General features: G+C 40.6%; 1 protein-coding gene across 9 annotated transcripts in view; it reads left to right on the forward strand.

The window, feature by feature from the left end:
• The window catches only part of PLS3 (plastin 3), a 91,767-nt gene that overhangs the window by 55,181 nt on the left and 22,379 nt on the right, over positions 1-14,207 (forward strand). For all 9 annotated transcript variants that reach the window (XM_045472279.1, XM_045472283.1, XM_045472285.1 and 6 more), the window contains 3 exons: positions 5,345-5,508; positions 12,194-12,323; positions 12,563-12,695. In XM_045472279.1, coding sequence (XP_045328235.1) covers positions 5,345-5,508; positions 12,194-12,323; positions 12,563-12,695 — 427 coding nt within the window. The remainder of the gene's footprint in view (positions 1-5,344; positions 5,509-12,193; positions 12,324-12,562; positions 12,696-14,207) is intronic.

Below are 14,207 nucleotides of genomic sequence, written 5' to 3' on the forward strand. Positions count from 1 at the left end.
TGTTGGCAAGGGATTGGAAATAAAATTAGCATAAAACTCTTTAAAAATAATTGCACCCTATTTTGTCTTTCAAGTACTTTTCCAGCTGGGAGATTTTGTAAAATTAATTGCAAGCTGCCTTTTTAGGCTCCCTCTGCCTTTTTATTGAAATTGAAATTGTTGTCTTCAAAAGATATGATTTAGGACTTCTAAGAAAGGCTTGAGATAATTTACTAGTACTAACACTAAAATGTCTTTGATTACGGGAGGTAGTAAAAGCTAGATCTGCTGATAAAATATGGAAAGATAGCAGAGTAGGTTAAACTTTTAAAATATGTCAAACTAGATGCATATGTTCAATGATTCTTTTCCCATCTCCGGAAAGATAAAGGATAGCTAGATATTCCAAGTACTTTGTATTTTCACAAGGATTTTATTTTTTTTAACTTTTTTAATGTTTATTTATTTACTTTGAGAGAGAGAGAGAGAGAGAGAGAGAGAGAGAGAGAGAGAATCCCAAGCAGGCACTACACTGTCAGTGCAGAGCAGAGCCCGATGGGGGGCTCAGACTCATGAACTGTGAGATCATGACCTGAGCGGAAATCAAGAGTCAGAGGCTTAACCGACTGAGCCACCCAGGCGCCCCTTCACAAGGATTTTGAAGGCACAGTTTCAAGTAAGAGCCAAAGAGATTCTGTCGGATTAATTTCTGTATCTTTGGTATCTAGCTCAGTGCCTGCCACAGAGTAGGTACTCAGCTTTCTCTGGAGGTCGACTTCTGCCCAAACAAGTTCACATGGTATTTCTTAATACAGCCAAAGCAGGTTTCTACATTTAGAACAGGAGAAGTCCCAACCTGACAACCATCACTGGTTGTCTACTTGGGTACTCGTTGGTGGGTGTGTTCACTTAGAAAACCAAATTACAGATCTGAAGGCTGCCGGGTGGGGACAGGATTAGAACAAAGGGAATGAGATTGAATGTTATTTAAGAGATATTTCTGTCGTTATGGTTTCCTGGTGAATTGCCATTCAGTCTTCTAGTGCTATTTCTGTATTTTTTGTTATTGTTTAATTCTGTTGTTAAAATGCTCATTAGATTAGAGCATTATTTTCCTAGTTAACACTTGAGAATCAGCAGTTCTACAAAAACTAGTTTTCACATTGCTTGTTATGTGCAAGGTACTGTGCTACATATTGGGGTGGAGATAAAAAGATTCAAAAGAATCTTTACCCAAGAGGTTTGCAACCTAATAAGGAAGATGGCTCTGTAATGACCAAGTCGTATTCCTCCAACCCCCTTTTCAAACGCTCCTGTCAGTTACTAACAGCATCTGTTATTACTACTGTTACTTCAAAATGGAGTTTCTGCATGTGGTTATTGTATGTGAGTTATATTTTAGGGTGAGTACGCTTCCTCGCATCTTTTAATCACATCAGTGAGCTGTCTTCTAATTAATGCCCAACAGAGGTTATTTCACAGAGGGCTCTCACGCAAATGCTCATTCTCCGCATTGCCTGCACCTCTAGTCTACCTAAGGCCAATAAACCGCCAAGTAGATCAGACTCTCCGGGCTTTGGTCAGTTTCCTGTAGTTTTGCATTTACAGTTCTCTGCTATTTATTTTAAAACCTCTCTACCTTCTGCTTCTATTGTACCACTGAGAACACAAAGGGAACAATGAAGCGCCTGTTGTATGCTAGGTCGAAACTGGAATCAATCACAGGTTAAGTTATGCTCAGATATGTCCTTTCAGAAGTCAAGGTAAAGGAGAATACATTTAAAAATATTTCTCTCTCAGAAATTGCCAAGTGGACTTTTTGATAGTTGCAAGGAATAAGCTATCTCTTTCTAAAAGATCGAAAAACGAAGGAGTGTTGTATTTAGATAATGTGATATAGTAGTGATCAGAATGTTTATTACTGTAGGGGCACTTGGGTGGCTCAGTGGGTTAAGCGTCTGGCTCTGGATTTCTGCTCAAGTCATGATCTTGCAGTTGATGAGATAGAGCCCCATGTCAGGCGCTGCGCCGACACCACAGAGCCTGCTTGGGATCCCACCCCCCCCACCTCTCTCAAAATAATAAACATTTTAAATAAGAATGTTATTACTGTATATTTGTTTTTAAGAGGCATTATGATTTTACCTCGGATATCTTTTTAAAGTGTGTGTGTGTGTGTGTGTGTGTGTGTGTGTGTGTGTGGTTTGTGAAGTCTTAGCTACTCACATTTAGAATCAGAGTGTTAGTGGGGCGCCTGGGTGGCTCAGTCGGTTAAGCGTCCGACTTCAGCCAGGTCACGATCTCGCGGTCCGTGAGTTTGAGCCCCGCGTCGGGCTCTAGGCTGATGGCTCAGAGCCTGGAGCCTGTTTCCGATTCTGTGTCTCCCTCTCTCTGACCCTCCCCCGTTCATGCTCTGTCTCTCTCTGTCTCAAAAATAAATAAACGTTAAAAAAAAAAATTTAGAATCAGAGTGTTAGAGTCAGCAAGGGACCTTGGAGGTCATTTGATCCAAAGGACTCCTTTACACATGGGTAAACAAAGACCTACAGAGGTGACTTATGCAAATCCTATGTCACAATACTCCCACTTGTCCTTCAACTATGCTGTATATCTTTCACTATGCCACACTTACACCCTAGAACTGAGCTCTATTTGTTTTTAATTTTTCTATTTTAACATTTTTTAAAGTTTATTTGTTTATTATGAGAGAGAGGGAGAGAGAGAGAGAGAGAGAGCGAGCGAGCAGGGGAGGGGCAGAAAAAGAGGGAGAAGGAGAGAGAATCCCAAGCAGGCTCTGTACTGTGAGCGCGGAGCCCGATGCGGGGCTCGAACCCATGAACCGTGAGATCATAACCTGAGCCGAAGCCAAGAGTCAGACATTTAACTGACTGAGCTACCCAGATCTCCCTCTATTTTAACTTTTTAGAGAAAATGGGAGAAAGAGATTGATATATGCATGGGAGGAGGTCTATTTAAACTCAAGAATTTCATTCATCAAAAATTGCTAAAACCCTGCCACAGTACCATGTGGATTACTTTGTTCTTTTTAGCAACTGCAGTTGTTGCTGCTGGACTGACTTCTGCATATAAACACTTTACTAATAAAGCGTTGGATGTATGGCCTTTCATTAATTCAAAGCAAAGAACGTAAAGATGTGCCCTAGGGACATTGAGTGCCCTTTGTGGAAGGAAATAATCACGATTTTCAGAAGTTTTGGGTAGTTTGAGGATGACGTTTCCGAAGTATACATACTCTCGGTGATGGATTTAAACGTACTAGTTATGTTTAAGAGTCATTCGCTTACTCTAGAAGTACACTTCATTAAAATGCTCAACTCACACTGGATCCTCACTGTTCTCTCAACATACCAGACATTCTGCCGCATCACCGATGTCGCATGTGCTCTTTCCTCTGCCTGAAATCTCTTCCCCCAGATACCCACGTGATGCGCTCCCTTACCTCACAGAGGTCTTCATCCAGATATAACCTCAGCAAAGTGGCTGTCCTTGACCACTGACCTTTTGAGCTGCATAATTCTGGATCGTGAGTGGGGGTCATGGGCCTTGTAGGATATTTGGCGGCTGTATACATTGGATGCCGGGAGCACCCTCAGACTACCCCTCCCCCTGTCCCCCCGTTGTAGCAACCAAAAACGTCTCCAGACATTTCTGAAGTTTCCCCGAGGGGCAAAATAGCCCCCAGTCTGCGACCCCTTACCCTGCTTTATTTTCTATCACAGCACTTATTTATATTGCGTGATTTTATAGTTCTACCTCACGATATATGTTATTTGCTGTTTAGTTGCCATTAGAATGTGAGCCCTTGGACAGCAGGACTTTCTTTCGTTGGTGGTGATGGCCCCAATTCCCAGAACTGTACCTGGTACAGTTTTAAAGTGACGTGTCAGATAGAGGGGCGCCTGGGTGGCTCGGATGGTTAAGCGTCCGACTTTGGCTCAGGTCATGATCTCATGGTTTGAGAGTTCGAGCCCCGCTAACGGCACAGAGCCTGCTTCTGATCCTCTGTCTCCCTCTCTCTGCCCCTCCCCTGCTCTCCCTCTCTTGCTCTCTCAAACATCAATAAGCATTAACAAAATTTTTTAATAAAGTCACATATCAAGTAAATTAACTGCCCAGTATATTTTCTTGAACAGTGCTGTGGTCATCTTGAGTCATTTCTCTATTGAGATTGTATCCTTTTATTAGAATAATTAAATTTACATATGAAATTCAGTGGGGACCTAAGGAATAAAAAGGATTGTTGAACAGGAGGTGTTTGAAATTGCTGGTGAAAGTCCAATTTTTTTTTAGTTAAAAAAAAAAAATATGCCCGAGTGATTACAACACCCAGGACATTAGCCCTCTTTCCCAGCAAATTAACTTTTGGTCATTCATCAGTCCTCTCCTCCCCCACTCCTTTTTTTTTTTTTTTTTTTTTGAGAGAGAGAGCATGAGCTGGGGAGAGGGGCAGAGAGAGAGAGAGAGAGAGAGAGAGAGAGGGAGAATCTCAAGCAAGCTCCTTGCTCAGCACAGAGCCCCATGTGGGACTCAATCCCACAACCCTGGGATCATGATGCGAGCGGAAATCAAGTGTTGGACGCTCAACTGACTGAGCCACCCAGGCACCTCAGGTTTTTTTTTTTTTCACATTTTTAACAGTTTCAGACTAAAGATACATATTTTCGGCACTTAAGATATATACTGTTAGAATTGTCCTAGCACAAAGATAAAAAGATTATTTCTAGAATCGTGGTAAATATTTGCCTTACTTTAGGACTGCATTTATTTTTATGAACTCTATATTTGTCTTGGATTAATGTTTATTTACATTAACTCTTGAAAAAAATTGGCACTGGAGAGGGTAGCTGAATTTCAGGTGTGCTGTGTAAGTAATATAATCAGCATCAATTCATAAAAAAATTCTATTGGACCGATGGAAGAATGAGGGGCATAAAACTTTTAAGTAGGTACCGTAGAAATTGTTTTATGCCATGGCAGTGTTTTCTTGGTGTAGAGTCTATTAATTTTATTTTTTAAAGTCCTGTAAGCTTCATGATTTAAAAATAAGTTTATGAGACAACTATGCTTTGTTAATATTAGGGCTACTATTTGTAAGTGAAGCTACTTATACACTGTTTAAAATACAGGAAACATGATGTAAACCCATGCCCTTTGAGTTAAAAGTTGCATTTCCCTTTTAAACAACCGTAGATAAGAAACAGTAACAAGAACAAACACTATATTTAGGCAAGCTTATGAACCAAGTCTCAAATGAAGAAAAACACTCTGATCGTAAAAATACTCACAGATTAATTTATTTCTCCTAAATTTTCTCCTTCCTCGCCTGCCCTCCCTTCGTCCAAAGATCTCAACAGCAATGGATTCATCTGTGACTATGAACTTCATGAACTTTTCAAGGAAGCCAATATGCCATTACCGGGATACAAAGTGAGAGAAATAATTCAAAAACTCATGCTGGATGGTGACAGGAATAAAGATGGGAAGATAAGTTTCGATGAATTTGTTTATGTAAGTATGTGAAAATCCCCCATTATTCAGAGTAATGATTGTTCCTTTGTCTAGAGGGATTTTCTGGTAATAAGTCCTCCCAAGTCCCTAACTACACCATATTCGTCTTGTTGCAACTAATGCAATTTCTCTCACCCCACCAAATTGAGTTAGTTCTTTTAGCCATCGGAGTATCTTAAACCGATCAAGAAGAAGAACACGGACAGAATCAAAGGCAGAACTCACGACTCGCTGTGAAATGCGAACCGTTTCCTTTGGGGGCATCATTAAAGGGCATTTTTCAAGGTGCTACGTGCCACCCTTGAGATGCTCCGTCTCCCATGGGGAACGGTGTGCTCCCAAATCTTAACGCTACACCCTGACTCACAGTCTTGGAAGCTTCCTGAGTTGAACTTTCTGATTAAAAAGATGTTTCGTTCTCTTGCGGTGGTAGTATTTAAGTGTGCCATTTTCTCGAGGATGATAATTTGGCTAATTAAAAGTTAGAAGCGTATCTTTTGAGTCCCAAGCACGTAGTTTCTAGTTCTGTACTCCGTGCTTGGAGAGTGTATGCGTAGCTCTTCTGATTGAAGCTTGATGCTTTAGCTGCCAGTGGGCGAGGTTACCTAGGCCATTTTCCATCCATATTCATTGGCACAGTATTTGAGATGTATATTAAAGAATAGCGGTTGCCTCTTCCCCCAATTAAGAACGCCATTAAGATTTTATTGGTTTTAGGGGCGCCTGGGTGGCTCAGTCGGTTGAACGTCCGACTGGCTCAGGTCATGATCTCATGATTCATGGGTTCGAGCCCCGCATCGGGCTCTGTGCTGACAGCTCAGAGCCTGGAGTCTGCTTCAGACTCTCTCTCTTCGTCTCTCTCTCTCTGCTCCTCCCCCACTCACACTCTGCGTCTCTCTCTCAAAAATAAATAAGCATAAAAAAAATTTTTTAAAGATTTTATTGGTTTTATTTATTATTACTTGAAGGCTGAGTTTGACTAGACCTGATTAGGCATTCTTTTCACTGTATCACAAACAGGGAATTCGTGCCTCCTGTTTATCACAAACTTCCTAGCACTCTTATCCTCCTACCATGGTAACTGAGGCTCAGTGTAGCCAGTGAAATTCTGGTATATTTTCTCCCATTAGAACGAACCCCTTTAGAACACTGTCAGTGTTCCAGAAGGAAATTGACTAAGTAATGATGTCTACTGAGCTGATAGCATTTTGTGGGGGTGCTACTGTTTTAAAAATGTAGACATGCGTCATAATTATAATGGTATCGTTCATGCCGACTTCTTTTGAAATGCTGATTTCCTCCCCACTGTTTTTGTCCTCAGTTATTGCCAAAGCCTTTTGTTTTGAATTCTGTGTTCAATAGTAAGTTGCATGTCCTCTGATGTGTAACGTGCTCCCCTTATAACTGCATGTTGAATTGTGAATTTAAAGCAGCGTAGAGCAGTAGTAGTTAACTATGATCGGTTATTTTCTGATAGAATTTACTGCTTAGAATTTTGATCTACTAGAAAGAGCAGACCTAAATCATTAAGATTTGCAGCATGCCGGTATTATTAAGGATGGAATTATAAGAGTGTCTTTGAGAAAAATGACCTCGGGGAAATATTTAATTTTGTATATTTTGAAATGTGGCAGATTCTGCACAGCTGTTTGAGGCTTTTAAAGTGAGGAGGTTTGATTACCTTACTATATCCTTAAAAAGTAAATGATATGCATCATAATTCTGGCATCACTAGGAATTTTTTAAAAATATTAATGAGCGCATTTTATGTTCGTATGTACATTTTTTAATTGGAAGGAATCAATATGCTTATACGCCTTCATTTTTCAAATTGAAAACAAAAGCCTGGATTCCTGAAAAAAGGAAGTAGCTTCCCGGACTTTACACAGGGGACCAATGCTTTTTCCAGTTAGCTCCCTTCTATTGAAGAAATTTGAAATATGAAGGACAGTAAAATAACTTGCCCGAAGTTTCAGAATGATACCAGCATGACCGTACTGAAAGATCGATGTGCAATCCAATATCTGTCCATTTACATCTGCTTTGTCACCAGTGAGACATCTTAAAAATTGTCAAAATATGGGTAGATCTTAGTTATCCATGAAAAAGGAGGCGAATTATTCCTGGCAGGTATTAACATAAAGCAGTAGAAATAAACATGTTCGTGCATCTTAGGGTGTTTTTAAATTACTGCATAAGAGGTATTAATTGCAAACCAGCCTACAGATAAAATCAGTTTATGTTAATTTCAGAGAAGAATATATATATATATATATATATATATATATATATATATATATATATAGGCAGAAAAGAGTCCCTAGATTATATGTAAACTTCACACATTCAAGTTAAATTTAATACTCTGATTTTGTTTCTTCTGAGTATTTCAAAACTAAATTACTGGATTTTTATACCTACAAGGTTATAGTGGGGTTTTTCCTTGCATCTTTAAAAAGACTGGCATGGCAGTTTCTTTCAGCAGAGATGTCTGCATTAGACTCTTATTTTCACAGTGAGAAACTTGGTCTTGCATAATGGTAATAAGTTGTTGACCTGTTTTAGGACTTTTGCTAATAGCGCTGACCTCGCCAGATTAAATAACTTTACCTAAGTGCTTAGAACAGTGCCAGGCATATAGCAAATGTTATGTAGGTATTACTTGTTGGGGGTTGCTATTTCTATTTAAAAAAAAAAAAAAAAAACAAAAAACAACCAGTGTTCTTTTCCTATTATTACTAAGTTTAGGCTTACAACAGATTCCCCCCCCCCCCCCCCCCCCCACACACACACAAAGGGAAAAATTCAAACATATTACTTTGGAAACACTTTGGAAGCAAGCCTCAAACCCTGGAAGCCAGTCAGTATTTTGCAATTCTTTCTGAAATCTTTCCTTCCGCTTCAGTCATTATGCCTCTGGATTGCTTTCGTCTGGCCACTCACTAGTCCTGCGCTGAGCTAGAAAGGTGACGAAACCTTAAAAAGGAATCAGACACATTTATACAGTCCATAAGAGACCCGCAAAGATGGATAGGAGCAGAGCAAGCAGCTTATACCCAGAGCTTCTGCGCGCATGACAAAGCCCATCCCTCCTCAGCGAGGGAAAACAGCTCGAAACAGTGAGCTCATTAGTATCACAACAGGCAGCTTTGAAAAGATTCATTGAGAAGACAGTAGCTGGCCTTGTGTTATCTCTGATTTCTGAGATTCTTGTTAAGCCAGGGCTTCTACTCAAATAGCGTTATCACCTCCTGCAGTGAAGCAGTGTAAGATACGTAAATTTCAATTATCCCTTTAAAGTGTTTTTTTTTTTTTTTTTTTTTTTTTTTTGTCGAAGGCACAGAAGAAAATACCTTGAACCTGAAAATTTGAGCTTGGCTAGGATAATTTATTTAAAAATATTTAGAAGATGAAGGTCATATAACCTTTGTAAGGCAATTAGAAAGTTTAATTTTTAATCGCAACTTTGCTTTCATTCCCAAGCGTGAGCTTAACTAGAGCTACGTAAGTAATTGCATGAGGATATGATAAAGCAGGCATTCTTTTTGTTAACTCATTATTTATATTATTCCTCTTTTCCGCGATGTATATAAATTCAGATTTATTTATTTTTCAGCTGCAAGTGTGATCATGGAAATCAGCCTAATTTTTATATTTATTTTTTATTGTTTTATTTTAGAGAGAGTGCGAGTGGGAGAGTGGGGCAGAGAGAGAATCTTAAGCAGGCTCCGTGCACGGGGCTCGATCCCACAACCCTGAGATCCCACAACCTGAGCTGAAATCAAGAGTCAGACACTCAAACGACTGAGCCACCCAGGCGCCCCTCAACCGAATTTTTAGAAGCAGATGATCCTTGAGGCAAAAATAGTTACAATAAAAATAAATAACTCTTCGAAGGTCATTTCTGAGGCAGTAACATTTTGGATTTGGATGTTTTCTTGTCATGCCAGTGATTTATGTCATGAGGAAAAGCACACATTTCAGATTTTAATTTACTAGATAGTGTTTTACTAAATGAAGGAGAGTTCAGAATGAGGTAGAATAGTGAACATTGTTTTTTTTTTTTTTTCTATTTTCTTAATATTTGTTTATTTTTGAGAGAGAGAGAAGGAGAGTGAGTAGGGGAGGGAAAGAGGGAGAGGGAGAGGGAGTCACAGAATCCGAAGCAGGCTCCAGACTCTGAGCTCTCAGCACAGAGCTCGATGCGGGGCTCAAACTCACCAACGGTGAGATCATGACCTGAGCCGAAGTCAGACGTTTAAGCGACTGAGCCACTCAGGTGCCCCAAATATTATGTTTTTGCTGAGTAGATATATTGTTATCAAAGGGGGTCGGTCGCCCTTTGATAATGGCTGGTCGCCATTTTGTTGTATGATCTTGGCTGTGAAATTGAGGTAAATGAAATTAAAGTTGGACTTAAAAAATTAGATTGTACATAAAAATAACTTCAATAATTCAGAAATTATCCAGAGTGCATGAGTAATCAGCTCTATGCTACTGGTACTTAATAGGAGTCAGTATAATGGCCAGAAAGGAGGAAAAGTGATTTTGTTGGTTGTGTGCATACTCGTTCTAAAATTCTATGTCGAGAGGGGTGCCTGTTTGGCTCACTCGGCAGAACATGCGACTCTTGATCTTAGGATTGTGAGTTGGAGCCCCATGTTGGGTGTAGAGATTATTTAAAAAATAAAATCTTTAAAAACGTAAAAATAGGGACGCCTGGATGGCTCAGTCGGTTAAGCATCCGACTCTTGATTTCGGCTCAGGTCGTGATCTCAGGGTTCACGAGATTGAGCCCCTTGTGGGACTCCAGGCACGGAGCCTGCTAAAATTCTCTTCCCCCTCTCCCTCCCTCTCTGTCCCTCCCCTGCTCACATGTACGCTCTCTCTCTGTCTCTCAAAAAAAAAAATTAATTGATTACAAATTTTTAAATTAAAGAAATAACAAAACTCTACCTTGAGAAATTACAGTTATGGCAAAAAAAAAAAAAAAAAAAAAAACCCTCACAGCTGTGGAAACTGAGTAAGCTCGATTTTGTGGAACTTAACTGCTTCCTAACTATTTTCCTAAATAAAATTGGGTTTGTAAGTCCAAGGAGAGTCAGGATCTTAGAAAGGTTAAGAGGAAAGCATGACGTTGTCACAGGGCCACCAACAATACCTACAACTTTTACACCAGTTACAAAAAAGTCACTCTCTCCGATTTGGATTAATAGATTAGTGAATTAATGACAAAAAGGTGCCTTTCTGGAAAATCTAAATATCAAAAGGCCCTCCCTGCTTTTGGCCCGACACTGTCTTGTGCAAAACCAGGACTTGGTTAATGGCACGGGGAGCTGGATTTAAAGCTTCTCCTCTTGCCTGCTTTCGCAGATACAACCTGAACTGCTAGATATCGTGATCCTGGTCTATGAACTTCAAACACAGGCTGTGCCTCCTGAGATGTGCTGTGTGTATGTGTGTGTGTGTGTGTGTGTGTGTGTGTGTGTGTACTTGTCAATAATGCCAAAGGCCTTTGACTTCTGTTTGTTGAGCAACTTTTCCATTAGGGTCATACGTTTCTTTCTGTAAGTCCACTTAACGTGTTGTAAACACCTTTTAAAGAAATTTTTATGAAGATACTGTGTCTTGCTCTCATTTTACTGGAGGTGGCTACAGGAACAAATTTGGGCCTAGGGGATTTCCAGTCTTTAAAAATATACAGATAGTCCTGGGCACCTGGATGGCTCAATCCATTGAGTGTCTGACTCTTGATTTCCGCTCAGGTCCTGATCTCGCGGTTCGTGGGATCGCGCCCCATGTCGGGCTCTGTGCTGGCAGCGTGGAGCCTGCTTGGGATTCTCTCTCTCTCCCTCTTCGCCTCTCCCCCACTAGTTCACTATCTCTTTCTCAAAATAAATAAACACTTAAAAATCAATAAATAGACATATACAGGTAGTCCTTTAGAATGTCCATTCAATCAGGCGATTAGGGTAGGGTGTGAAATTAAGCTTTGTTACTACCTGCTCTTGTATAATTAGAATGTACACGTTAATTTTGTTAGCCATGCTCCTTATTTTGAAGAGAAGCTGGATTTTATAAATGCTCAAACAAGACAATCACTGAAAAGCTCCTTTTTTGTGTTCATTCTCCGTAGTCGTCTCTTTGCTGCCAACTGAATGCATTCTTTCACCTTATTACTCTGTAAACTTTGATTGAACAAGCCCTTACCATTGTATCCAAAAAGGTGTGTGTGTGTGTGTGTGTGTGTGTGTGTTTTTTTGGGGGGGGGGGGTTGAGTCCTAAAAACTTCACCTTTCTTTGCACTAAGAATTGTGGTTAAAGAAGGGAGATAGATCCCTCAGCCTTTTCTCTCCAGGGAACGAACAAAGGCTCACTTGTTGGTAGAAAATTAACAGATTTATGTATGCTTTCGAACCACGCCAGTTTTCGGCTTAAGGCGGATTCAATGCATGTGGCACTTAACGTTTTCCACAAGTGTGTGCAATTGCCTCTGGCTTCATTTTCAGTATCGTAGTACTGGTTTACCAGCTTCAAAACTCGAGCGCAGTGTTCCGTGGCCTTTAACACTCGGCACCTGGGTGGGACCATGCAGCTGATCGCAGTGTGAAAGAAGAGGGATGGGCTTCTCCTCGTGCCTAATTTAAAATGAATCGCGAATTAACGATGTTATTTTCATTAATAGATTTTCCAAGAGGTAAAAAGCAGTGATATTGCCAAAACCTTCCGCAAAGCGATCAACAGGAAAGAAGGGATTTGTGCTCTGGGAGGCACTTCAGAGCTTTCCAGTGAAGGAACACAGCATTCTTACTCAGGTAATAGTAATAGTTTCGCCCGTGTTAGGCTAACACAATGAACTAAGTAGAATGCATGCTATAATGTCAAGGAGGGGACCGAGAAAAACATTGCCTCCTAATTAACAATACAGTAGAAGCACTTTGTGGCCTGTATTCAACTCGGGATCCATTCTTGCCATAAAGGCATTATGACTATTTACTGTAGCTTGCGAGAGATGCTATAAGTAATAATTTCTTGTTATTCAACATAATTCTAGAGGAAGAAAAATACGCTTTTGTTAACTGGATAAACAAAGCTTTGGAAAATGATCCCGATTGCAGACACGTTATACCAATGAACCCAAACACCGACGACCTGTTCAAAGCTGTTGGTGACGGAATTGTGCTTTGGTAAGATGTTGGTTGAGTCTTCCACATGATTGATATATCTGTTTCTGGATGCTTGACAGTGGGGAATAAGTAGAATTGACAGTTGTCTCGGCTCAGGGGCGCCTGGGTGGCTCAGTCGGTTAAGGGTTCGACTCTTGATTTCGACTCAGGTCACAGTCTCCTGGTTTTTGGGTTCGAGCCTCATTTCGGGCTCTGGCCATTAGCGCAGAGCCTGCTTGGGATTCTCTCTCTCCCAGTCTTTCTGCCTCTTCCCCATGCATGCTCGCTCTCTCTTTCTTTCTCTCTCTCTAAAGAAAGAAAGAAAGAAAGAAAGAAAGAAAGAAAGAAAGAAAGAAAGAAAGAAAGAAAGAAACTTAAAAAAGTTATTAAAAACATTGTCAGGGCTCTCCCCACTTCATCTCTGAGCGTGTCTGAGAAAGGACCACCAAAATATGAATCTAAAACTCAGTCATTTAGAGCCTGGAGCCTGTTTCCGATTCTGTGTCTCCCTCTCTCTCTGCCCCTCCCCCGTTCATGCTCTGTCTCTCTCTGTCCCAAAAATAAATAAACGTTGAAAAAAAAAAAATTTAAAACTCAGTCATTTAGAGTGGGGACCACTTTATAAAGAAGCCATCAGCTTCCAGCTTCTTCTCATCACTGGAGCAAGCAGACCATGACCAGCTTTGCTGGACTTAAGTATGTCGGTGTCCACTTATTTCTAAAGTACCGTGGCTTCGAAAAAAAGAAGTGACACTCCGCTTCAGTTCTCACTCTCCAATTACTTATTTCTGAAAAATGTGGGTGTTCTTCCTGCTGCCCCAGAGGCAGCAGTATCTTGGCAGAAAGGATGTAAGATTACCAACACTTTGTCGGTTGATGGACTCTGTTGAAGCAGTGAGGCATGATGGCTAAGAGCGTGCTCCAGGGGGCGCCTGGGTGGCTCAGTCAGTTAACCCTCTGACTTTGGCTCAGGTCATGATCTCATGGTTCATGGGTGTGAGCCCTGCTTCAGATTCTGCTTCCCTCTCCCTCTGCCCCTCCCTGGCTGACGCTCTGTCTCTCTCTCTCAAAAATAAAAAATTTTTAACATTTCTTCTGAAAGAAAAAAAAGTAAGAAGGGGCGCCTGGGTGGCTCAGTCGGTGGAGCATGGGACTCTTGCTTTCGGCTCAGGTCATGATCTCAGGGTTGGGAGATCAAGCCCCACCTCGGGCTCTGTGCTGGGCATGGAACCTGCTTAAGATTCTCTCTCTCTCGGCCCCTTCCCCGCTCACACACTCTCTCTCTCAAATATAAATAAGTAAATAAAGAAATGTTTTTAAAAACCGTAAGAGAGCCCCTCTTCTGTCTATATATAGGCACTAAAGAAATAATGCCCCCCTGTGTTTTAATACAGAGAAATAATCACATGATGCTATTTATTTCATATTGAAATTTTACATGGAAAGAAGCCTGCTTTTCCCTGTGCAGAATAACATGTTTTAAGGCAGTGTTTTTAAACGTCTAAAATGTTAGCATCTCAGTCCAAATTTTAC

This window comes from Leopardus geoffroyi, chromosome X (genome assembly GCF_018350155.1).
Source record: "Leopardus geoffroyi isolate Oge1 chromosome X, O.geoffroyi_Oge1_pat1.0, whole genome shotgun sequence".
Taxonomy (NCBI): domain Eukaryota; kingdom Metazoa; phylum Chordata; class Mammalia; order Carnivora; family Felidae; genus Leopardus; species Leopardus geoffroyi.